General features: G+C 46.9%; 1 protein-coding gene across 2 annotated transcripts in view; it reads right to left on the minus strand.

The window, feature by feature from the left end:
- Window positions 1–1,160: 1,160 nt before the first annotated feature.
- Window positions 1,161–27,028, minus strand: part of Cdyl (chromodomain Y like) — a 137,259-nt gene continuing 111,391 nt past the window's right edge. For both annotated transcript variants that reach the window (XM_010622789.3, XM_010622788.2), the window contains exons 3-8: window positions 14,694–14,838; window positions 14,475–14,586; window positions 12,985–13,157; window positions 7,497–7,707; window positions 2,668–2,811; window positions 1,161–1,521 (exon numbers count right to left, since the gene is read on the minus strand). In XM_010622789.3, the coding sequence (XP_010621091.1) occupies window positions 1,363–1,521; window positions 2,668–2,811; window positions 7,497–7,707; window positions 12,985–13,157; window positions 14,475–14,586; window positions 14,694–14,838 (944 nt within the window). In that variant the 3' untranslated portion in view covers window positions 1,161–1,362. The remainder of the gene's footprint in view (window positions 1,522–2,667; window positions 2,812–7,496; window positions 7,708–12,984; window positions 13,158–14,474; window positions 14,587–14,693; window positions 14,839–27,028) is intronic.

Below are 27,028 nucleotides of genomic sequence, written 5' to 3' on the forward strand. Positions count from 1 at the left end.
ACTTTACAGATTGTACAGTTTATATATAGTTCAAACTACTGAACGAAAAAGTAGGTCCCACAGATGCAAAAATACTGTACCAATCAATCCAAGGTAAAGGCAGATTTACACACTGTACAGCTCTCCGTGTGGCCGGGGAGTCGGTCAGTTCTAAGTATAAATTTCAAAACTGTACAAAAATAAGGTTTCGATTTTGTCATTCTTCATACATTCAATATGATTGCAAACCCAGAAGCCCAGCCATTCACAGGCGCCTGTAGTTGGGAATGAGCCTCCCCTCCTGTGGGGGGCACCCAATCCCACGGGGTGCTTGTGGCCCCGGGCTGTGCACAGTGTGTGGTGTGCACAGAAAAGCGGGGACCGAGAACGGTAAGTGTCGAATATAAGGTAGTTCTTTTTGTTTGGAAAGGAGTTTCTGTATTTAATAGTGTGCCAAAAGAATTTTAACTTATTAAATAAAATATATTCTAAGTGAACCTAAAAATTACACTTTATAAACATAAAAATACTTTTATTTGGTGTAATACATCAATCATATCTGCAGACAAAAAAAACCAAAACTGTATATAAAGTAGTATTTCTCACCCAGCAACAAGAAGCACTTAATGGAGTTATTTTTCCAAAAGGTCAGAAAAACTATTTAAAACCCACTAAGACTAACTTATAACTTAGATATTCATTCTTAACCTAGTCAGTGACTCACTAATACTGCAAAACAGGCTTTCTTCTAGACAGTGGTTTCTTCACGTTAACTGGGTAGAAGTGGACGTATCAAGAAAAAAGGGAGAACCCAGTGATACTCCAGCGTGAATCCTAAGTGCTTGCTAAGTCTGTCCTAGGAGACACCTTTCCTAGAAGGTGAGTTTTGCTTCTGCATCTCGGAAGTATCTGCACCCGGCTCCCTGGAAGCAAAGGAAACATCCCAGATCTTTGTATCTCTATGCCAGACAGAGAAGGTGAGGCTGGCTTTTGGTAGGGAAAAATGAGGAAAACAAACATTCCAGACTTTTCTGTCATCCAAATGAACAAAACACAAATCTTTTTCATACAGTACTAGCCAAAGGAAACAAAGAATGAGTTTCTGAGAGCAGTCTGTTGCTCCCCACTCTGCTTTTACACCGGTGTGTGGATAAGTATAAAATAATGATGTTTGCACAAAAGAGCTTTGTAGTTATTTATTTTAAAGGTATAGGACTTGAAAACTCCTTGGAAATAAATAGTTTGGATGTTTCCCATCCTGCTTCCAAGGATGAGCTACGTACGGGTGAACGTGTTTCAGGCCGTGAGGATGGACTGACCGGGCAGGGAGCCGCTGATGTCCTGCTCAGACCAGCTCTGGTGTCCTCCACACACGGCTGCCGATCAGAATTCGTCAATTTTCCTCTGCAAGTACTTCAACATGGAGTCCATGCCCTGGGCTGAGCCCCAGATCTTCTTCAGCACCTCACACTCCCTCTCGTTGGCCTGCTCCAGCTCCAGCTTCATGTTACAGCGCACGAGGGCCTTGGACTCCTCCAGCACCTGGGCGGACGACAAGCAGGGGTCAGGGAGCTGCACCTGCCTGCGCCTCCTGTGCTTGGTGGCAGCTGAGCCTGGCCACTCCTTCCTCAGTGCTGCACTCAGCGGACCCTGCTATTGGGCCTGACGTGTACTTAAGGAACAGCCAACTGCCTGTACCTGTGGGTCCCTCATCTAGGGATTCAACCAAACCTGGACTGAAAAATCTGGGGTAAATGCACAACGAACTGTGCCTGTACCGAACACGGCAGTCTCCCCACCTCCCAGATTTATTCCCTACAAATACAGTGTCAGCGTTCCTGACAGCATTCACACCGCACTACCGGTCATCTACAGACCACGTATGGTGTTTGGGACCATGTGCACAGGATGAAAGTCCTGCAGCACTGTGCCGAAGGGACCGAATGCTGTGGATTTGGGTATCCATATCCATAGGCATTGTTTTCTCTGGACCCAGTACCCCTTGGACGCAGTGAGAGGACTATTTCACTAAATGATGGGCAAACTGTCAACGTCAAGAGAGTGCTTCAACTCTTTCCAGATGGCTGGGTGGCTGCACCCTGGCCCCCACCCGCCCCTGGGCCAGTGCTGGGCACAGCACTTCTGCTGTGGGGTCCTGAACTGGAGTCCACTCCACCAATGCACAAACAAACCCTGAGCTCGCCTACTGTGCACGTTTAAGCCGAATTTAATTCCAATTGTAAAGGCCGTTCCAATATCTGAGACAGTTTAGATTTGAGATTGGGTCAGTTAATGAGAAATAACATTTCATCCTGTAATTTCCTAAACGAACTTTGCGAGAAGATGGAACATTATTCAGCTTTTTTATTAAACAAAGACCTCTGGCCCACTGTGTGCTGGGAGAACCTAAACACGATTATGAGAGGGTTTTGTAAACACTAGGGGAACGACATGGACGTTGGTGCTGTGGACTTCTTGCTGAAGTCCAGCCCTACGATTCCTGGCTGTGTTCTAAGGGGCACCAGGTGAGCAGCCTGGCACGATGCCACGAATGGTGGCTTTCGCCAGGGCCATGCAGAAAGGCAGCTCTGGTGACAGCAAACGTGCAGGGGCTAGAAAAACTGTCTTATTTGTAAGCTTGATGGAGGAAAAGACACATATACGTAAAGCAATATGCAAGAGACGTACAACTGGATTGCACGAGGCGAGCTCCTTGATGCGAACCATGACTTCCTGGGTGAAGGTCCCCGGCCAAAACACCTGGGAAACCAGGCCCTTGCCACACGCCTCCTGTGCTGTCAGCTTCCGCCCGCTGAGCAACATCTCATTTGCCTGCAAGGAAGAAGAGCCAATTGGATGTGATGTGAAGCAGGACAGGGAACAGGCAGGGAGGGCCCCTCCCAAACCAAAACTCAACCAAATACAAAACAAGAGCGGGTGAGTGGAGAATGCTGGGCTCTGCCACATGCGCCCTAGCGCCCTCTAGTGGCCTCTGAGAATAAAGTGCACGCAGGGTACAATCTGGGCAGACTGGAGAGCAATCTCCTTTCTCAGAGACTGCAGAAAAAACAGATTTATTTTATGTTACACAGACTCACATGGAATTTTTAAAAATCTAAGTAAGATTTGTGGCTCATCTGGAAAGTCTCTGGTGCAATTTCCTTTCCTCCTAAATATTCCTCTCCCACGCGCGGGTTCCCTGAAGAGCAAGACAGCCTGGGAAGGTGGGCTGCAGACAGCGGCAGGCACTTGAGCCAGGTGGGAAGGGCTACAGTCCACTGTCCTGTCCCCGGGGCCGGGGCTGTTCTTGATTCAGGGACAATGATCAGTGCTGACACAGTGCTGCTGTTGACACCCTGGGAGCCACGCTCTCATCTGGAACTAAAAGGGGAGACTGGCTGAGACCCAAGTGTGCCCCCCACCACTGCTGCCGAAGAGGGTCTGAAAGTCACTTCGCTCACTCAGTGGAGAGTGACATGTCTTTGTCTTTTGAAAAGTTATTACGTGTGTCTGTATGCAAAATGGACCCAACCTTTGTCCTGGATTCAGGGGCACCCTTCCTGTCCCAGCACAGTCTGCATGGACTTCCCACCACTCACATGAGCCAACACGACAGTTTCCTGTCTGGTTTCTCTTATGGGTCCAACCTTCCCAAAGACCTGGCTGGAGCTCGAGGTTCAGGTGAAGAGCTGGTGGTGTCTCCCTTTCTCAGAGGTGAAGGGGTCACAAAAAGGTCCTACAGCTGCCAAGAGCACTGCCTGCTTTTGCCACACAGCGCACACCATGTGGCTGACTGGCATCCTCCGACAGAGGCAGGGCCGGGAACAGCGGTCACCCGTGCAGTCTGTTGGGCGCCTCAGTCTCGGACGGTGCTTGGATGAAAAGTCTGGAATGTTCTGTTCCCTTGCCTGGGTCTGTCACCAGCCCTTCCCAGAAAAAGGACGGTCCATGAACAAACTATGGATTGACCACTCGGCTGTGTTTGGCAGCTGTGCCTGCTTCCGACACTGACAGAGGATGGCAGGTCAGGGCACTGAGGCTTCCTTCCCCAGGCTGTCTCTCATTCTCAAGACACGGAGAAGACAGTGCCACTGCTCTGCTCCGGCAGTCAAACACGAGGGTCGCTCTCAAGGCCCGCTCTCGAGGCCAATCTAGCCAGACAGAGCCTGATCCAGGGTAGGGAGTGCCTGTGGCCTCACCAGGCTCAATACGCAGGGCAGAGCAACCACTTGACGTCTTCCTCGCTGCGCCTTGCAGACGCTCTGTCCTGTTGCTGTCACCTCCCTGCAGGGCATCTGGAAGCCGCCACTGCTCCCTGAGGGGCCCTTCCCTTGCAGATGCATGCACCCCGCCAGTCCCACTGGCTCTTACAGCCTAGCCCAATGGGATGCCTCCCCTATTCCAGATGTCAGATGTGCAGGATACCAAGGGTGAGCCTGAGTTCAACTCGAGGCTGCTAACCCTTGCAAATAAACAGAGACTCAGTTTAAATGACAGTCATAAAAACAGAAACCACCCAAATCCAATGAAATAACTCCCAGACAGTGACACCGAATTCATCAAATCTTACTTGCTGAAATCCATCTCGGTGACCAGAGAAGCTAATGGGTGGGCGTGGGAAGGAGGTCAAATGGCTCTCCAGCTTGCTGGCAGGCAGGGCCATGCACCGGATGAGGGATAACGAAGTGGGACAGCAGAGACCCAGCACTTCCCTGAGATGGACCTCCAGACAGAGCTGGTCCCCCCGCCCCCCATCTGCGGTTGAGGAGGAGGGGTGGTGGGCAGCAGCCCCAAATCTGCCACCAGGCTTTCTGGGTGGAGGCCCTCAGCCTCCTCTGGTCCTGTGTGCTGAGGAAGTGCTCCACAGGTCCCCACCCAATAGATGCTGCTCCCCCGTGGGAAGACACATGGACGCTTCTCTTTAAAGCTGCCTCTGAAGCTATCCCACTTCCTCTCCTGCATCACCTCCTTCACCAAAGGGACTGAGCGAGTGTCGAGGAGAGGCAGAGGTCCGTTGTGGGACAAGTCTGGACAGGAGAGGTGACTCACCCGGGAGATAATCAGGTCCCCGGCCCCAGGAAGCATGGGGAAAGTGGGGGCACAGGCCGGGTGGAGCTGGAAGGCAGGAGTGCTGTGGGTGACTGGAGGAGACACAAGATGCCACAGGGGGCTGACGGCCATTGCCAGACAGAGGAGCCCAGGGCAGCCCCTGGGGTCCTGGACAAGGCTGTGCCACGCTTAGCAGGGAAAGTATGCGCACCGGAGTGAGCGCTAGAGACCCAGTGTGTGAGCACAGGACACAGCGACCACACAGCAGAAACACCAAGCCACGGGGTCCAGCAGGCTGGCGGCCGGGTGCAGCTGGGACCAGATGCACACTCCAGAGGTGCACAGGCACCCACTCACCCACATCAGTGACCAGGCGTGGACGGAAAACACCCGACAGGAGATGCACCCAGCCACTGACCAGGGCAACAGGAGCAGCAGGCCAGGTTAGAGTAATACTGACCACGCCAGGGCTGTGAGGCCTGCATGACAAGGAGGGGTAGGATGGAGGGCCAGTAAAGGGCAGAGGGCTGCATTGTTAGCCTGCCTGCTGGGGGCACCCACCATGGAAGGGGCACTGAATGACAATGACTGAGACAGCTGGGCTGCTGGCCTGCTGGACCCAGGCTTTCAAAGGTGAATTAGGAGCTGGGCTGAATTTCCAGCCTGCCAGAGGGAGACATTGATGCGAGCCACTGGGGGCAAAGTGTCCTGAGGACACCACCTGTCAACACAGTGACTACGCTGGGAACAGAGCCTTCCTCCAGGTCTGAGGGTCCTATCCCCAAGTCCTCCCCACACCAGCCACTGAGGCTCCTGGGCCAGAGTGCGGCAATGGGAGGATGGGGTACAGTGCACCGCACCCTTGTTTGGGTCGGACCTCCCACAGGAAGTGGGTGTGGCCTGTGCAGCAGAAGCAGGGGCCTCTTGGGCCTCCCTGTCCAATGTCCAATGGCAGCCGCTGGGGCCAGGGCCCGAGCCCCTAGGTTCTCATGGGATGACACACTGGTCTATTGAGAAGAAATGGGAGTCTAGCACCAGAGCGGCCACCCCAGCAGCCACAGTGCAGAGCTTCTAGCTGGGAAGCAGTAGGGCTGCTGTTTGATCTACTAACCTTCCATTAACCTTCCTCCTCCCCTTTCTTTGTATTCTGTTGTTAGAATTTTCTTCTTTTTTAAAAAATGGGATAAGTTGAGCTAACTGAAATATACCAAAGACAGTCCTCCTGGCCTTTCCCAGCTCTCCCACATTAATCTGCTACAGAACATCTGCTCAAAGCCAGAGGATGACTTGACACAGCCAAACCGTCCCCTCGTACAACAACGTCACCTGTTCTTGACCAGGACTGAGTTCAGGCCCATGCTGCATTGACCTGTCATGTCCCCTCTGCCTGTCAGGGTCCCCACAGGCTGGGTCTGCCTGAGGCTGGCCTGTGACTGGATGGAGCGAGGCACTTTGGGGAGCTCCAGAGTGGCAGCTGCTGCGGCCGAGTACATCAGGCCGACTGCTCCATTGTGAGGCGGTGCCCGCCGCCCTCTCCACTGGCTTCTCTCCCACTGAGTAATGAGGGGACACAAGCACCCTTGCTCCTTGCCACTCACTGTAACACCCTCAGATGGTTCTTGGCTGTTAACAGTTCCATGTTTTCTCTAGGGAGGGACCCTGACCCAGAGCTGTGCCCGTCTTGCTACCCCCACTGCAGGTGGTGTTGTTGGCACAAGGCCACCAGCTGCTTCAGAGCCCTCCTCAGCTGCAGAGCCACCCTGTCCTCAGGCACCCTCTTCCCGGGTGTCCCGCACACCGCGATGGTGGGTGTAAAGGAAGTGGCCACACCAGTCCACTGGGACAGGCTGTGGCTCCAGAGCTACAGGGCAGTGGGAGTGGCCAGGCTTTGTCCTCCTGCACCTTGGCTCCACGCTTCTCTGTGTCCCTTCAACGGGTGCCAACTACCCAAGAATTTTGTTCTGTGCCCAACCTGTCTTGGTGCCTGCCACCGAGAGCCCAAGGGATACCATCTTTGCCCTACTTCAGGATCAACTGAAGGAAGGAGGTGCCAGGAATTATTCAATGAATTATAAGCTACAATATAAATTCAAAGAATTACCATTTAAACAGTTAAGAAATTGAACCACAAAATTAAATGGTTTCCCCTTCTCATTTCTTTCTCTGGCATGTACAACTTTTAGGTTATCAGGAAGAGAGCTTTTCTACTGCAAACTGCATTGTTTGGGTCACACACTGGGTGTTACTGACAGTGGCTATCAGGGTTAATCATGCAAAGCTGCAGACTTCTTGTGAATCCTTCCTAGAGAAAGACTCAAATCAGTATCACAATGGAAGCACAGCAAATCAGGAGTGTACTTGAAGGAAAGGTCTCACACGATGATACACTGTATATACTGAGAAAAACAAAATCCAAATTAGATTTCTTCAGGATGTTTTCTACAATGATTTTTTAAAAAGGTACTCACAGAAGCTCCTCCCATAATCTTGGGAAACATAACGGTAGAGCAGCCATCTGGACTCTGTCCGAAGGTAGCATAGGGTGTTTGAAACCAAGCCTTTTCATTAGCCCAAACCACATCACAAAGAGGCAATATGGATGCTCCTAGTCCAATGGCTGGGCCATTTACTGCTACAATAATAGGCTTCTTAAACTGAATGAAAGTATTCACGAAGTTTCTAAAATGAAAAATAAATGGGAAATTACTCAAAACATTGTATATTTGAGCAGATGGAAAAAAAATCTACCATGGAACTCAATTTACCAAGACGTAAACGCTGGAAATCACGAAGAGCTCAGTTTTGTTTAAGACCTTCTCCCAGAAGTTGTGGGCTGTGGACTATGAGCTGCATGTCGTGAAGGCTTTGAGCAGCCTGGACACCACACGGTGCTGGAGTGAAGGTGCCAGGTAACAGCAGCAGCCAGGACTGCTCTTTCATTTGCAACTGACTCTCGGGTTCTCTGACCAACACACCTTGCTCCTCAACCCTCCCCCTGAAAGTCGTAACACGATGCGCTTCATGTGACCAATCAAGGGAACATTCAGGAGGACAGTGGGCAGGCCTGCTGTGGCTGCCTGGTCCTGAGTGAACAGCAGTGGCACGGTCTTGGCTTTGGTAAGGGACTGCGGAAACTCACTGTTATGTGGAAACAACAGCTCTTTCCTAAGTCTGGCCCAGTGACCTGGGGGACACGGAGTAAGGCTAGCGTGACGGAAGACTAGCAAACAAGATCAGCAGGCACAGGGCCATGCCTGCCCGGCAGCTGACACACACTGTGGCAGGGCAGGTGGCGTCTGAGCAGGAGGGTTATTAAACCCAGCCAAAGCGGTTTGGAGGTCTGTAAATTTTTAATTCAGGACGGTCCCCATCTTGGAGGCTGAGTGTGTGCTCGGAGGGTCTTTCTATGATTTAACACAGCGAGGAAAAGGGGAAACACAGATGGAACAAACAAAGGCCAATCTCTTCTAGACCTTCTGAGTTCTGTTACAGAACTGCAGAACAAACAGCTTTGTGCTGGATTCTAAACCTGAGCACTTGAAAGGAGCCCCCCACTTTCTACCACACAGCAATTTAAACACCCAGTGATTAGCTCAGAACTTGCAATCATGACTTGGCATCTCAGACAGTGCCCCCTCAGTGTCCCCCGAAATCCTGGCAGGCCATGGAGTTTCGCCACGGGGCAGGATGGCAAGGTGAGGAGCAGGCTGTGTGGAGAGCAAGGGAGAGAAGGGGGCACAGTTCACCCCAAGGGCACAGTCATTGGGGGGGCCCCAGCTGCCCCAAAGTTTATGGGATCCTTGCAATGAGCAAGGATGAGCTCATCCACAAGTCCCAGGGAGGCTTCCTAAAAGAAAGAACCTGGGGCACTGCTAGAAAATTGCATTGGGGTTTAATGAGCTTCGGGGCTCAGCAAATCAGACTGGAGGAGCCCGGGAAGGACTTCAGGGTGTTGCCCTGAAGACCCTGGGGTTGACAGCAGAGGTGAAAAGCTGTTTTGGGCGCTATGTTTCTGATGCCTTCTTGGGGAGGTGGAGCAGATGCTCCCCAAATTTGTTTCCCAGGGGCCAGGAGTGGCTCCACATGAAGGGGATTTCACCCCAGAGCCACAGAAAAGCCGTGAAGGGGTGAGCGTGTGTGGATCAGTGTGGAAAGAATGATCAGAACCAGAGTAATAAAATGGTCATGCAGACAAACAGTAACTAGAGCTCACTACTTCATGCAATACTCGTCTCTTCCCACATCATGTCTGTGTAAAACAAGATGAGAACTTTGACTTAGGTTGGAGAAATTTTAATTTTTTCCTGATAGCTTTGATTGGATGCGTGCCTCTTCTTGGGAGGGAGGGGAGACTTCACCAGCACACCCAGGAGTGAGGCTCTCTCCTCCCCTTCCAGAGGGAAGCTTTCTGATGGGAAAACTGCTTATTTAAACAAGAATCCTAGAAATTCTCTGCCTGGCATTGATTCCTTAGGGCCACAGAAATTTATTAATTAGCACTTAGCTACAAATCAAACCACAGTACTTGAAGAGGGAGGGAGGGCCTGGCCACTGTGTCTGCTGGGTGTATTTAACACTTAAAACTCAACTCATGAGCACGTATGTGTGTGCAGTACTGAACTTACAAGTTTCTTTTGAGTTCTGCAAATTGAAACAAGGTCTCCTGGTCTGGCAGGGAAGAAAAGGGATGTAATTGCCATGTAATTAGTTTAAGGAGATGTGTAACTAAACAGAATTCTTCTTGGGAAGAACACTTACTAATTCATAGGCAGCAGAAAGTTAAGATAATCATATACGATAAGAGTCTAGGGATTGTCTGGAGAAAAGAGGCAACAAGAATCTATTTTTTCTCCTCAGTACTGGGGACTGGATCCAGAGCCTGTGCACTGAGCTACATGCCCAGTCTGTTTTTATTGTGAGTCAGGGTCTCACGGATACAGTTTTAATGGCCACTTTACTGTCTCAAGTGAATGGGGGCCAGGGCAAGTTCTAGTGGCAGTTGATGTGCTGGCTTTGTTCCCTCTCTGAATTCTCTAACCCAGGCATCTACTCAGCCAGAGACCCATTCCCTTGGCTCCCTCCTTCATGGGAGAAGGCGCTTCACTTCCCGGGAGACGAGCTCTGCTCTGACCAGCAGCCAGGGCTCCCTAGACTTGCAAAGCCTCATGCTACAACGATGTACACTGATTCTGTTTCAATCGCTCACATGCCCAATACTTCATTATAATTAACCTGCAAACTGGTTAGCACCAAATTCTTATCACGGGAACGGGCTGCCCTAGATACCTAACAACAAATGCTTAATCCAATCTTCCTCGTTCCCAGTTTTCTTCTGGAAACTTGCTACAACGAGGTCCGCTGCCTCAAAGTTTTAAGGAATCGGAGACAAGATGCCACAGGAAAAAAAAATACACATAGTAAGAGTTTTTGTGAATAAGCCAATCTTATCCGAGTTAATTTAAATGCAAATGAGCAAGAGAAAGGTTAAGTGAATCTGGTGTAACTAATTATTTTTCTGATCATGCCTGAGTATATTTAGAAATATTCGCATCGATGAAAACATAAGTCATTTAAAGAAGAAACAAGTAGGCTCTTTCCAAGAACCAGTTCAGCTTCTTGTGGAGAGCAAGAGGAACAGAACAGGAGTGGAGACCATTGGGAGAGACCCGGAGTGGGGAGTGACAGATGTCAACATTTAAAGCTATCTAAACACTCAAGAAAGGAGGTCTCTATTTCAATCAGTCTGGATCTCTCTTCTCTGTCTCACTAATCTTGACACCATGCACCTCAGCCACGGGCAGGGGATCCAGCACTGCAGAAGAGCAGGCTGAGCACCAAGGAGACCCACAGCTGGAGCTTGGGAAAAGGAGCAAATCAAGAAGGTGCTCAGCAGCTGCCGGCTCGGTTCCTCCCCAGACCAGCTATGAAAAGCACCATATTGTGTGAGTCTGCTGTGATCGAGTGGAAAATATAGTCACCACAACAGGCATAATGGTTTGTGTTTTTAGAATGTACCCCGCGCTACCTAATATGTCCTGAATGGGTGGGTTACCAGCGAGGAATGTTTATAAGCGGGTGCCAGACTCTACCTTTCCGAAAACGATGGACCTGGATCAGCTTAACTGAAGCAGCTTAATTGCAAGCTGATGAAGAAGATGGTGCCACTGACTATCAGACCATAAGTCTGAGATTATTTAGGAGGCCAGAATACTTAATAAGGTTAGATTATACAACTTCAAACCATTGGGCTGGGGATTTTGCTCAGTGGTACCACACCTTCCTGGCAAGCGCAAAGTCCTAAGTTCGATCCCTGGTACACATACACACACATACACACAATCAAACTATTTCTGTAAAATAACTATCATTAAAAATGGTAATGCTCAAAAACATTAGAGAACAACTTCCTAGATACAGGTGTATACATATATTAATTTTGAAAGTGATTAATATGTTACAGAAGGCCAAGCAACTCCAAAGTATGGCCAATGAAGGCTTCCTACGATGGAATGTCATCACTCCAGGAGAGCGAGAGTGATGACTCATGGCAGAATCCAGCATACCAATCCTGCTGTGCACCTCGGCTGCAGTTTAGGGGCCCAGGGAGCCCAGTGCCACAAGGGCAGGGCTCAGAGCCTTGGCTGTCAGAGCCCGGGAGCTGTCCACACCTCAGCCACAACTCTCCAAGTATCTAGAGTCTTGGAGAAGATCCAACCTATTTTGCAAACTCAGATCTCCTTTAATTTTTTATCCTCGATGAATTAAAAAGGTAAACACAAAAGATTCTTAGGGGTCACCAAGGATATGTGTTTTTGAAAGGTGAGTGGGGAAACAGAAATCCTACTGGCTGATGACTGGTTTCATTCACGCTACATAAAATTCACCTTTGAAATATTAGATAGGTATTTTGGGAACTCATTATGGTGGTAGAAAATCCAACCACTGAGGGCACAGATGTAGTCAAAGTCACACTGCTGCAGGGAAAAAGCAAGCTGCAAAGCAACACAGGATAATTCCATAGAGCTACAAATAAATCTATACTACGTGTACAGGAAACATGTGTCTGAAAATACTTAGATCAAGAGGCTACTGTAAATCATGGTGGTGTCAGTGTAATATATGATATGCTTGAAAATTGCCAAGAGTGAATCTCACATGTTCACACCTCCTTTGAACACTCTTTCTACAATGTATGCATGTTGCAAAGCAGCAAGTTGTGCACTGCAAGGATAAGCAATCGATGGGGGTGGTTTTGGCTTTTTGAGACAGGGTCTGGCTTTGTAGTTCAGCCTGACCTTAAACTCACTATTGTAGTCCGCATTGGCCTTGAGCTTGTGGCGCTCCTCCTGCCTCAGTCTCCTGAGTGCTGGGATTACAGATGCGTGCCACCACACCTGGCTTCCATGTAAGCAATTTTTATGTCATTTAAAAAGTAAAAAAAACAAACAAAAAAACCCGTAAGAATAAAACTCTTTAGAAAAAGGACTATGAAGACATACCAATGAGTGGTGAAAAAGAAAGACTTTTACTTTTCACCCTCTGCTGTCTAGTTTTCCATGTGGTTGGCATTCAGGAGGAACTTAAACAGAAATGTGCCCTGCTTATCTCCATGTGGTCTCAGGAACTGTCACCAAGCCTAGGCAACTTATTTCAGAGTTAGGCAAATGGCAAGATAGTATTCAGAAGAGGATGTATTTTTATTTAAGGGCTGAGGACAGAACCCTCTCACAGCACAGATCATGAGGACCTCCCTGTGCCAGAGTCTGGCCATGCTGCGTTCCCATCACCAGCCCGTCTTGAAGCTGGTGCTTTGCCCAAGGCAAGTGGTAATTTATGGCAGGCCCAAAGAAAAGACAGATGATCTAATTAATTTTGCTACTAGTGTTCTCAGAGGAAGAAGATGTACACTAAAAACAAACACCCAAGCCAACGTTCACACACAGTGTTGCTGCATACCTGATAGCCTCGGCCATTTTAGTGCTTTCTCTTTTCCGGTCATCTGTGAGACGCCGTATGAAATAAATAAAGTCGAGACCGCAGCAGAAGACGCTGCCGACTGCGCTGAGCAGCACCAGCTTGCTGTCATCGGCCGCGGCCGTGTTCAGAGCACTCTGGACTTCTTTCATGACCTGAAAGTCACCACAGGTTCAAGTGGTAAACAACATTCTGGGTACACACTCTTAAAAGCATTCTACCACAGGGCGACCGAGGGCTGTAGGAACCACTCCCCAACCTGATGGAGCTCATTCCATCCACAAAGACTTGAGCTGGGTGCTGGAATGGAGTACAATATAGACACGTACAGAATTATAAATGGAGTATAATTAGAGAGAAACAGAAACCCAAGTCACCACGGCCTACAGCCAGTGCAGTTCTCAGCAGATGCTAGGCAAGTTACACATCGTCTCCGCTGGGTCTTTCTGCAGTTTGGACAGCAGATGGCACATTCAACCAGTTCAAAGAAAGGAGTCCAGTTTGGTTTATTTTGGCCGGGTAGGCCCCCTCCTTTGACCATCCTACCACACTTGGGAAGCAGACCTAAATAGTTCGGTGCACACGTGCATTGAAGTCCAGCATACTGGCATGGGAAGGTAATTCTAGAAGGGCACAGAATCAGTTGAAATGGTCCCCAGGAAGCATTTAAAAATAATCAGTAAAGGGACCCTACAGTCTAAAAATATACCTAGGTCAGGTCCTAAACTGGTTTGTTATGTGACCCTGGCCAAACAAAGACTTTTTCTGTGGTTTGGTTTTCTTGTCTAGAAACAACCTGCCCAAGATGCTCACAAGCAGAACACAAGCAACCCTCGAGCTGGGAACTCTGCTTCGGTACATGGCAGGTCCAAACACTGCTGTTGCTAGAGACGCTGCAGAATGGAGTCTGGGACTCTCCAGCGCTTGTCCCCCTGGGTCTCTGGAGGCTGCCTTCCTAAGACCACTCACAACAAGGATGGAGCTCCCTGCCACTGTGTGTCCTGCTACCACGCTAAAGAAGGTCTGTCACTGGGTGATGACAAAATCTCAGAAGGGGCCGGGAGCCAGGGCATTTTACCCTTGTTTGAACAAAGAACCTGCCAAGAGCGGATGAAGGCTAAAGTAAAGCGTGTGTACACACACTTCCCATGTGACTTTAGGGAGGCCACAGCTCCCTGGGCCCCATGCCTTGTGGATGAAGAACTCCTGACCTGGAAGGTGACAAGGACAGAGCCGTGGTTCACACCAAAGCCCGCATCCAGGAAGTAGAGTGGACATCAGCACACGCTACTGCCCGTCACTGCAGCCGGGAGTCAGGTCGCCTCTGCTTCCTACCTTCCAGTGGGCCTCGGGAGCGGCCCAGAAAGGTCAGAGAGAAAGCACAGAGGAAAGCACCCACTCAGCAAAGCAGGCTGGGGAAAATGGGCATGGAGAAGCAGGAAGCACAAATCGGCCCAAGGAGTGTCTCTCACCTCTGGATTTAGTGAGTTATTCTCTGATGATTTTGTGGACAACAAGATGTGGGTGAAGCCATCCTGCTTCCTGACGACAATATCTCTGTATCTGTAGGCACTCTCTGTTTGCCTCACTGAAACGCAATCTCTGATGATTTTGTGGACAACAAGATGTGGGTGAAGCCATCCTGCTTCCTGACGACAATATCTCTGTATCTGTAGGCACTCTCTGTTTGCCTCACACTGAAACGCAACCGCTTGTCAAAAGGCTGGTCTCTTCTGTCGTCAATAAATTTCCTTTTCCCGGCTGTCACTCCTGTAACAGACGTCTGTATGTTGGTTGTTCCATTTGCCGTGAGCGCATCCATGAACGGAGACGAACCTGCCAAGAGTGTGAAATCACAGTGGTGTGTGGCGTCCTACGCCAGGCCATCCCCACAGCCATCTGATTCAGAGCAGAATGCACACTACAAACCCAGGACCTAATGGCGGGCACAAGAAGGTTAAACACCGGAACTTTCAGAAGGTAACTGTTTCCCCTCAGTGTCTAACAAGTAAATCACAACCTTGTCGATCCAGTCTAAAGAACAAGGAAGGCTCAGAACTTGAGACTTCTGAAGAATGGAACTAAAAAAGAATGGGTCTTGAGGAGAGTCACTATTTTAGAGTTGAGAGGTTGAACAGAAAAAGGAAACAACTAACAGTTACAGCCAATTGCCAAATTCCCCTTTCTGCATGCAGGAGGACCGCCAGGTCAGGCCCACCCTGGAGAGGGTGTAGACGACTAGGGCTCTTCCCTAGCAGGGGCCACAGAGGGTCCACCCACTGGTCCCAGTTCTTTACCAAACGACCGTTTTACACAGCTCAAGACAGTGTTCCCTGTTCTACTACATAAAATGTTATGGAGCTCTTCAACACCAACATGGGTGACTTTCACCTTACTGCTTTTGGTCCTGAGGAAGGAACCCTGGGCTTCATACACAGATGGTAAATATTCTAACACTGAAGCAAACCTCAATGCTCTAACTTAATCTTTTATTATAATAAAAGTCAGGGGTTTGACACTTTATACCACAGCTACCAAGATATGTCAGAGTAAGACTTCATGTATGAAGACAAATAATCATCTTCCTATCTATCTAATCTGTCTAAATATTAGCTAACATAGCAATAAATGTACAGAGCTTCTGGATGGAGAAAAAAAAGGAAAGAAATGTGAAAATCACCTCAGGCTTTACTAATAAAATTAGTAATGGTAAAAGTTCTCAAACAAAAATTGCAAGTAATATCAGAAATCATTCAGAGTGAAAGAAAATAAGCCAAAATCACCAGAGAAGACTATAAATAGACATTTTAGTGAAGCCAAGCTATTTCCCTGGTAAAACAACTTGGGGCCTTCATACAGTTGGTAGAGAAATGGCATTATCTATTTTAATCTCTGGAATTAAAAGTAATACAATCCTTTAAGAAGTTAAAGAGTAGTAATACAATGAATGTTATGTTTTAAGAATCCAAGGATACGAAGACATATGTGATGAAAGACACATCCATTTGCCCAGGACCCTGTCCTCCACAGAGAGCTCCTGGGTCAGGTTTCTCAGTATCCTCCTACAGTCTTGACCTATATACCATGAAACAAAACAAACCCCAAAACATCTCTCTCCTTTCTACCCTTTCAAAAAACACAGTGGCAGTGTGCAAGACACGACATTCTAGCAGAGCATCTGGGAACTTGCTCTCCATCAGAACAGTTTATTCTTTTCTTTGGGTCCTACCAGGGATTGAACTCAGGACCTTGTGCTTGCGAGGCAGGCAGGTGCCACTGAGCTAAATCCCTGGACCAGCTTATTCTTTTAAAAGGCCAGGTGGCAGCCCGTGGTATGGACATCATAGAATTCATTTTCCCAACTCACACTGGAATAATGTTCACTGATTTTCAGGATATTACGAAAGGTACAGAAATGCTTAGGCATCAGCCCGTCACCCCAAAGGTTTGGAGCCTGAAGTATGACCAAGGGAACGGCATCATGTGTCAGGATGGAGCTGGGTCCTGAGCAACTTGGCAAAGTCCTTTCCTCTTTCCTTCATCTTCCTTTCATCTACCAGACCCTCGCCTTTCTGTGTTTAAATCTTTCCTAGCCTCTTCTCCTCAGAAGCCCGGCTGATCTGCTCATCTGCTCAGCATGCAGCCTCATGTGGTCAACAATGCTGTTGCCCCGTCCACCATTCCTTCACCCACTGTGTTCAGAGCTCGGGTCAACACAGCCAGGCAACTTCTGAGTGCAGAAAAATGGGCCTGGGTGACGCTGAGCTCTGAGCTGCCTACAGGACGGGGAAATATCCACGGGGGCTGGGGAGCTGGAAGCAGAGGGCAGAGGTGGCTCCATCCAGGTAAAATGCTGCAGGCTCTGGTGGGTGGAAGGCAGGATGGTGTTGGGTGGCAGCACCTGCCACGAGCAGGTGTGAGGGGCTGTGGGTGTGTGCTGAGGGAGGGCAGGGCAGGTCTTCAACACAGTGGCCCTACTCCTGAGAGCTTCAGGCACAGAAGCTGGGCTACAGGACAATGAAAGGCACACACAAATGTTACATAAAAGCCATAAATGTTCACTCAACAAGAAATGGTCAAAACAGCGTTTTTGGGGGGTGGGGTACCAGGGATCGAACTCAGGACCTTGGAATTGCAAGGCAGGCGTGGAGCCACTGAGCTAAATCCCCGGCCCCAAACAGCATTTAATAGAACCAGAAACACCACTGCAGGTGATGGACATGGATATTTAGGTGAGGCTGACATCGAGGACTTTCCTGGGTCAGGAATAACTAAGGCAGCCTCCGGGGAGGCCGTGCGGCCTGGCTCTGGAGGGATTCACGACAGGGACAGATGCATGGTCACAGGCTGGATGGGGACTTTGGCCGCCTCTGCGGGCATGTTCCACGCAGGTTGCACCTGTCAGGGTGCTGGGTCTTCAGGAGTAATGTAACCAGTCCAACTTTTCACTGAGGCTGTATTGAAGTGCAAAATGGCAGTGGCCACATGGGGTGGGCTGTATCAGTCATTGCCAAAGTCCTCACCTCCAAGGAGGTGGTACTGGGAACTGCCTGTGGGAGACGACTGTGTCACAAGGGTGGGGCCTCACAGATGGGCTTCGTGCCTCTGTGAAAGGACCCTTGCCTCTGAAGGGCATCACTGACAGAAGCGAGGCAGCCTGCACTACATGCCATCCTGCCAGCTCCTCGCCTTGGGCTGTTGTCCCTGTCTGCAGAACTGAGGGAATCGATCCTCTGCTGTCCAAGAGCCACCCAGACAGCGGTGTCTGTGGGTGCAGGCCGAGACAGGTGCTGACGCCTGGGCAGCTGCCTCTCTCCAGGACAATGCCAGTCTGGCTCTGGTTCAGCCTCTGCCACTCCCTGCACTTGTCTTTCTTTTCATGGCATTTTTAATTTCTCTGTTTAAAACCTACAGATTCCTTAAACTCTCTGAGCAGTTTTCCTAGTGGTTTCCTTCTATGGAAGAAGGATTTCCATGCTATCATGCCCATGTGGCCATTCTCTGTGAACTTCAGAAAAGATCCCCACACAATCTTTGAGAAAATAGTATTTTTGGAGCGCTCTGTGGTTTTGCAATTTAGAAAAGGATTAATTTCAGCTTGTGCACCCCAAGGCTACTCAACTTGGTCTTTGGCCTCCTGTGTAAAAAATATGTTGGCTTCCTACATCGCTGAGGTCCCTGCTGAAGTCTGACTGATCCTTGCTAGGGCCTCAGCTACCCCATGCCCATGTGGCTCCTGTTACCCTTCAGGGGTTTAGAAGTAGCAGTGCTCACCGCAGGACCGAACTTGGAATCACAGGCTATCAGTGTCGAGTCGCAAGAGCAGGGTCCCTGTTTTGTTTCTCTCTCTCGTGTATCGCTATCTTACGTACTATTAGTACTTACTAAATAGTTACTGAATAAACAAGAGGCCCCTGCAGCTCAGATCCCTTGCCCGAGAGACAACCTATGTGACCTGCTAGACACTACACATCTAGCTAATTATGTCAAGCCAACCTAAGGACCAGCAGCTCAAAACTTCAGAGCAGAATCAACTGCTAATGACCAAACCAGAGGTGAACTGGAGATTCTAGAAAACAAGTCCTGCCATGAGAAACTGAGTGCAGCGTGCCTCTGGAATACCAACAGAGGTTCTGAAGTTGCCCCTGGAACTGATAGTTCCTTAGGGGTTGCGACACAGAGATTACCAACACTTTCTTGTGATCCAGTTAGAAAAGAAACCTATTTTAGTGTCTCTTCTAATAACTGGGTTTTGCTTAATGTGTTCAAGGCAAAAGAGAGCCTCAGACACACATGATTCATCTGCTAAATATCACAGCTTCACAAAGGCATCGGCTCCCAACCTTAGCAGGAACTGTGTCTGGATTCCTCACCTCCACTGACGACCAGGAAACAGAACAAAATACATGGAGTTAATTGTCCCTGGACTCCGGTCAGCAGGCAGGCTCATTCCCAGAAAGGAAGGCATATGCAAAGAAACCCAGGACATACCCAGCTTCCCCACTGCAGCAGAGGGGAAACCCTGGCAGTCTGGCAAAAATGCTCAAGTAGGACACAGACAATGTGGGGACCCAGGAGGCTGCTATGTGTGGGGCAGGGTAAGGGAAAGGAGGGAGCTACAGAGAGAAGGTTCCAGAAGTGGCTCGAGATCCCCTCGAGTCTTTGCTGAACATGAGTTCAGGCACGCATAGGGAAAGGTCTACAGGTCTCAGCACCAACAGTTTTTGAGGAAAGAGTACTTAATGAAGACCTATAAACTAAGTAATTCCCACAGTCCACACAGGGCAGAAGTCCTCACTGGCCACAGTGGAAAGACCTCACTGAATATATGGAACATTCAATGGAGCAAAGTCAGCAGTGAAACGAATTCAGGTCTGGAATAAAGTTAGAATTATACTGACAAAGCTTCAAAGTAAGCCTCGAAAGGATCATATTGATATGAAGTTACACTGTCCTGGAAGAACAAATCCCACACTTTACTGTAAATTGTAATGTTCAGCAACCAACTTGAAATGAACCGACAAGCAAAGGAGCAGGAAAATCAGACCAAGATTAAGTCAGTTAACATGAAAAGTGATGAAATGAACAGAAAAGACCATTTTCAAAACCGTTATAAGTAACCTTAGTGTGTAAAGAAAGATATGGCTGGAAGAGAGATCAGGCATGACAAGTCAAAGGAGCTCCAGCTGCCCTGCATCTGGATCACCTACACCTGGGGCAGGCAGAAGTAATCAATCACAGCCTAAGGTACTCTTCCCCCAGAAAGTAGGGAGCTACAGAAGTGTTTTCATCACACTTGCTCCAGTCCAGGCAGCTATGGCTGGCACATACACAAGCTGAAATGCATTTGCCTCCATTTCTAGGTGGATTTCTTTAACATTTGTTATTTGCTTCATATCAAACTTTTGTTGCTGTTGTTTTGTTTTCTGAGACAGGGTCTTACTATGTAGTTCAAGCTGGCCTTGAACTCACTATGTAGCCCTAGCTGGCCTCAAATTATGGTAATCCTCCAGTCTTGGCCTCCCCAGCGCTGGGCTTACATTCATGCGCCAGCACATCTGCTTTACACCTGTATTTTTGAGAGTTATGTTCTAATGAAGAAATCATTTTCATAGTAATGAATTAAGACTGGAAGGTTCCCCCCCCCTTAAATCAGCTATCATTACCAATAAAAGTAAAGAGAAATTACTTGCCTGTACTTCCTGACAAATCCCGATGACAAGGCTACTACATTAGGTTACAAAGCCCAGAGAAGGAGGCAGCTCCTAGAGACTGATTTTTGCTGATATGATCTTGTTTATTAATGACAAACACAGGACCATATCATGAAAAATCCCAGCTTCCAGAGATTAGGTTTTATTTTTATTTAGTCTTTTGAAAAAGGGTGGGGGAAAAGTGCTGTCCGCTGTAAAACATGTTGTCGTCCAATGTTTATGTATACAAGCATCGGTAGTCATTCTATCATTGCCCAAAGTATCACTTTATAGTGTCTTTTGGGTTTTTTCAGATTCTAAGTCACAATGAGCTTCAGAATAGGAATCCTTAAATATGCCCAGCTTTTAAAAAAGAGAAGCCTCCAGGGTTCCAAAGACAACATCAACATAATGTGAAAATGAAAGATTAGGGAAAAAATGTCACTGAATATATTTACCAGATTAGATACCACAAAACAGAAGATCAGATAACTTGAAGACATAGCAAAAGACTTTATTCAAAATGCTGTATGGACAGAACAGAGGAGAAACAGTGAACAGACATGCCAATTAGTTTTAGCATTTGTATAAACGGTCTGTGTATAAAATATTTGCATAAATAATGGATGAAAGATTTCTCTCTTTGATGAAATCCAGAAGTCTACAGATTCAAGAGGCTTAAAGATCAAATAGTGGATCCTCCCTCAATCCAAAGCATATCATAATTTGCCAAAAATCTTTAAGAGAAAAACACACACACACACACACACACAAAGACATTACTGGTAGAACAGACGAAACAGAAGAAAATGGACTGCCATCTTTCAAGTGCATGAAGTACAAGGGAAAAAAAAAACCCCACAAACCTATAAATACACATAAAGACAGCATAAACACAACAAACACAACAGGTGGCTTGGGGGGTTGTAGCTCTTGTAAAGCACATGTTTAGCAAATATGAAGCCCTTGGTTTGATCCCCACCATGCTCTATTCTGCCCCTCAAAAAGAGGAGAAACAAAAATATTTCCAGACAAAAGCTGAGAGAATTTCTTTTTTAGACAGCAGGAAATAGGATGAGACCTGATTAAAAAACCAGTCAAAACTCGGGTACTAGTAGCAGGCTTTATCAGGAAGATGTTGGCTGGGTTACTTCACAAACTAAGAGTAGGGTGGTTACAATGCACACTCGTGGTTATATACACTTACTAGGGTGAGGACTAGTGGTCAGAGGAGGGAGAGCACCATATAATTTTTTAATTGGTGGATCTGGCTGTGGCAGGTGATGGCATAATTTTGGGTGTGATGGTAAAGGCAGGGGGAAGGGAATGATTTTGTTTCTTCAAAAAAGGGCCGTTTTATGGGAAAACTAAACGGTGGTTGGGGCTGTGGCGGGAACACCAATTTGGGCCCGTCAGATGCCATTTTAGATTTAGTTGGACCCATTAAGACCGATGCTTGGATATATACAAGGGCACAAAGAACACCGGATTGCAAAACATGGGTAAAATGGAACCTAAACAGACCACATATTGAACACAGTTCTCTCTCCCCTACTTTCACATCAACCTAACAAAAATGAAGAAAGTTTCTTTTGTAAACACTATGAAAATATATTAAAATATCATAAAAATGGTTACCATTGGGAAAAACAAGAATACTCAAGATTTTACTCTGCTGCAGAGAAAACAAAAAAGAAAAGGAAACAACCAAGAAAGGTTAAAAAGTGACATTAGTAAAGAACCGCCTGTTTGGGGCGGGGATTTAGCTCAGTGGTTCGGTGGCCTGCTTTGCAAGCGCAAGGACCCGAGTTCAATTCCCGGTACCCCCCACCAAAAAAAGAACCGCCTGTTAGTCAGCTTTCTACCCCTGTAACACCTGAGGTAGTGAGGGAAAGGATAGTCTGGCTCATGGTTACAGGAGTTGCAGTCCATGGCTGACTGACCCATTACTTTGGGCAGCACATTATGTTGGAGCAAGTGTTGGGCCAAGCTGCTGACCTCATGGCCCAGAGGCAAAATGAGGGAGAGCAGCTTCCCATGGTCCTCGGAAGACATGCCCCCAATGCCCTAAGACTTCCCAGTAGGCCGAGAGATTCTCCCACCTTTTAATGACGTCAAGCTGTGGACCAGACCTTTAACACATGAGCCTTTGAGGGACACCCAAGTTCCCACCTACAGCAACTTCTTAAAACTACTTTTGGGCTAGGAAGTCGAAGAACAGCTGACTATTACATGCAACTTTAAAGCAAATGAATGAAACTGATTCAATTCAATTTGTAAAAATGACTAATGTCAGAACTTGACAAAGATGACTCAGTACATAACCAACAACACAACAACTGCACTTATTAATCATGGCATAACAATCATATCTAACTTAAAGCTGAAAGTTTATTCCCAAGGTCACTTTAAGAAATCATGACATATCTTTGCAAGGTTAAGATTCACACAGACACACTAAATAGTAATTTTTCTACACTCAAGGAAGTATTTTACAAAAAAACATTAAAAATTCACCTGTAATAGAAACAAAAATTAGGAACAAACTGAACCTTTAGGAAATACACAGAATAAAACAGAGCATAAAATTTTACTAAGGAACATAAGCCAGAAAAAGAAAAATAAACAAAAACAAAAAGAAGGCAGGAAGAAAAATTTTGACAGACTTATAAACAAAATCCTTGGTTAGGATTTAGCAGGAAAACAAACTAAAAAACTTATCGACTGTAATATACCTTACTAGTTACGGAGTTATACACAAAGAACACAGGTTCCAGTACAGAAGAAAATGAGATAGAATCAATCTAGGTAAAGCTGTTAGATTAGAACACATGCATTACAGCCAGGTGTGGTGGCGCATGCCTGTAGTCCCAGCACTCAGGAGTCTGAGGCAGGAGGATCGCTGTGAGTTCAAGATCAGCCTGGGCTACATAGTGAGTTCCAGGTCAGTCTCAAGTACATATGAGACCCTGTCTCAACGTCCACCTCCCAAAGAACACATGCATTACAAACCAGTATGTACTAGCATGGACCAATCAATACATGGGAATGAAAAAATTAGAAAGCCGATTTGCTTTTTAAAGTCCTTACTGGAACAAAATACCAAAACATGAAGAGTGGATGTCACATGTTGAAAAGAAAAAAGAAAAAAAAACAAAAAAACAAAAAAACAAAGAAGTAAGTGTTTCTTTCAATCAGGAAAACATAACAATGAAGTCAGGGCTGGTGAAGGGTGCCCATACATGAACTGGTATGCTTCTAGAAATCAACTGTGTAGGTCGTACCAAGCAACCTCTGCTTTCAGTTTCACTTTTAGAAATCCACCCCTAAAGTTAAAACTGCCCAAGGACTTGTTTTTGCATAGAAAAAGTACTCAGCTAGCCTCGTTGTTTTTTTTTTTTTTTTTTTTTGAAGTAAAAAGTCATAAAGAGCTCTAAATTCAGTGTCAAATAGTAGGGAAATGGTTAAAATATACTGTACATACAACAGGACAATATTATATAGCTGTTATTTAAGATAAAAAGACCAACAAATGTACCACAGGAGCATCCACTCATATGTTACATACGCTGAATTAAATTATGTAATATTTTTTTGAGGGGGTACCAGGGATCGAACTCAGAACTCGCACTTGGGAGGCAAGCGGTGGCACCAACTGAACTAAATACCCAGCCCTAAATTAAGTAATTTAATTTACATCCAGGGCACACCTGAAAGTTGTGTTGTGTTTGCAAAATCTGATAAACCAAGCTCTCATGTCTAAGCTTACATTCTTTCTTCCAGTACCTACTTCTGAAATCAGACGTGAAAAGGGGTGTATGGCTGGAGAGATAGCTATCAATGGTGTTCCCTTGAGAGTTTATTATAATGTAAATGGTGAAAATGGTAAAAATGGCTCTTTCTTGCAGAGATAGCAATTCTGGGAACTATGTAAATCATAATATGGCATATCTATCTATCTATCTATATATCATATATATATCTATATATCATAGTTAGATATATAGATAGATAGATATAGATAGATCTATCTATCTATATATCTACATATATATATCTGACATAACCAGGAAACCACTTGAAAACATACTATACTATAGCATTCAAAATTCAGATGAAAGTTTCTGCAATATTACTTTTTGTTAAGTAAAACTTACTGGTATCTGATTGCATTTTAAGTTTAGGACTGTTTCATCTAGAGCCAGATAATTTACCGTGTATAAGTCTCAACTACAAAGAGTTCAAAAACTTTTCTATTTCAGATAGTCATGGTCATTATTTAAAGTTAGGGAACCAGGAATACAGTGTCTACAGCATTAATAACCTATCTTTTTAGTTTAACATTCAAAATATTGCTATTCTCACCTGACTGTACAAAAGCCTACAATTTTCCCAATTTTACTCAGATTAAATCATCTGCAGACGGAATTAAGGGAAATTTTTTATGAAATGGAAATAAAGATAAGCTTTAAACATTAATATCCTCTTTCCCCACAACATATTACACAAATGTTTTACCAGTAAATATAAATGCCCTTCTGCTCCAGCTACAATATGTTCATTGTCAGCCATCTTCAAGACAATATACTGTCAGAGCTACTACAACACCGTGTTTCAACACAGCTATAACTGGGAACGATATGAGAACATTGCTGATTTCATGTGTGTTTACGTGCAAGTGGCTGGAGGAAGGAGGTGAATGCACAACCATGCCCAGATGGGCAGGAACACGCATACACACTGTGAACAGCCTCTCCGTCCACTGCAGGTGTTACACTATCCGTGTGGCTTGAGATCACCCCCTTCCCCCCACTTCACAGTGGCTCCCACATGTGCAACTCTTCTAACTCCCACCCACTCTGCCAAGGTAAAGTACTAGCTACTACAGCACTGATACAAACTGTCCACACAAGTGATTGTGATGCTTCTCTTACAGCCCTATCTTAATTTTTAATGTGGCATTTTGTAGCACCAGGAAGACAGCCCAGAACCCATGCATGTTAGCCAACTGCTCTACACTGAGCTACATCCTGAGCCCTCTGGACCAAAGTTTTGGGGGTTGCGTCCCTAACTTCTTTTCCCCAGAAGCCTTGTAGTTTTCACTGCATGACTGCATAGAGTGGAATTTTTAGGAACGGAAATACTACATACAGGAGAACTGATTGCACATTTTCTTTTCACTGATCAGTATCAGTATTTTGCTTTGGCTTGATTCAAGAAAGAGTTTATTCACAAACACATTTTAGACCTGGCCCTAAAAATAAAACCATCGAAGTAGTGATATACTTCAAGATGCCACACTAACCAGCTAGCAACAAAGAGGGCAGGAGCATCTCTGTCAACACGGCAATGGGAAGGCATCTATCTGTTCTTCACAAGTCCAATCTTTCCAGGAGGGGCTCATCAGTGCCGACGGGGAACCCACCTAAACCTCAGTGTAAAACACATGGACACCGTGGTCCCTTCCTCCAACAGAAAACACAGGAAAAAGACTTGGAACAAGTGGCTTCCATGGGTCCAGCCGTATCCTTCCCATCACTGCAACCTCCCCAGACTTCTCTTCACAAGGGGAAGATAAGCTGGGGTCTGCAGTGAGGCCCTGTCTGGCCCAAGGCTGCACACACCCCTCCCGTCAAGCTCAGTGCATGCTCACACATGACAAGTGAATTCACAAGAGGTGAGCAATAGGCAAAACAGTAACTACTGCAAGTAGGGGCTTCAAGAAGGTTAGGACCATCCCCAGGTAATGCTGGCTGACTTGCTGAAGTGTGGGTGCTTCCCAAGTCCGGGCTGAATACATGCCAACTAGCAAAGACATTTGGGTACTCTGAGAAGGTTCACCACAAGAAAGCTAGGGTGGAAAAGACAGGGTGGAGGCAGATTTGTAAGGGTCAGATGCCAAGTTAACCCACTAGGGGCAAAATGCTGGGGGCAGTGGAGAAACATTAAAGGATCAGCAGCTCATCCACCTGTCAGAACAATGAAAAACTAAGCCTAGCAACGGAGGAATGGAAAAAAAATCTCCCAGGAGCCAGAAAATGTGGTCTGAACTAAAAGTAAAATTCAAGGGTCAATGTGACTCCCAACACAAGTCTCAAAGTTGGTTATACTTTACTGGCTCAATTCAGAGCCTTTTTGTTACTTCTGGCATCAACTTGGTCAGAAGGGTGAGAGGGACGAGATGCCACAGTGGGCAGAAAGCCACCGCCAGGCACCAGGCTGTGTCTGGTTACCCAGGCAGACGAGGCAGTGCTTGGCCACAGCTGCTTTCCTCCCCTGCACAGAGCCTACGAAGTATTCCCTCCCGTCTCAAAGGTTCCGCCCCTCTCCATCCTGAAGCTTAACTGATGTCATCTACTAGCAGGGGCCACGGCAGGATCAAAGGCCACTGCTAGGAACAGCTCACACTAGTGTGAGTGCTAGGGACAAACACCACATACACACACACACACACACACACACACACACACACACATATGATTTTAAAGCTGATGTGATTAAAGAACTGCTTTGTCCTCCCACTGTACCCAATCCTGCTTTACTCCTGGCACTGCGTGGGGCTGGGGGCATCTGCTGTGCCATGGGAGGCACCTTCCCTGCAGTGCCCACACCCACGTGGCCTGCCTGGGCTCTGCCTCGAGGTAAGGATGGTCCAGTGGCACGCGTGTGCAGACAGGTATCTCGAAGGTCCAAGTATCTGCAAGCAGCATCTACAGCGCTTTAAAAAACCCCTTTAAATGCGCAGTTCCGGGGCACCCACCACTACTGTCATATCTGCAGAACTTCTCGAGTCCTCCCAGGCCAGGACTTGCAAATTTCGTCCTGAAGGCCGA

This window comes from Fukomys damarensis, unplaced genomic scaffold, assembly GCF_012274545.1.
Source record: "Fukomys damarensis isolate Sample0158 unplaced genomic scaffold, DMR_v1.0_HiC HiC_scaffold_10, whole genome shotgun sequence".
NCBI classification, from domain to species: domain Eukaryota; kingdom Metazoa; phylum Chordata; class Mammalia; order Rodentia; family Bathyergidae; genus Fukomys; species Fukomys damarensis.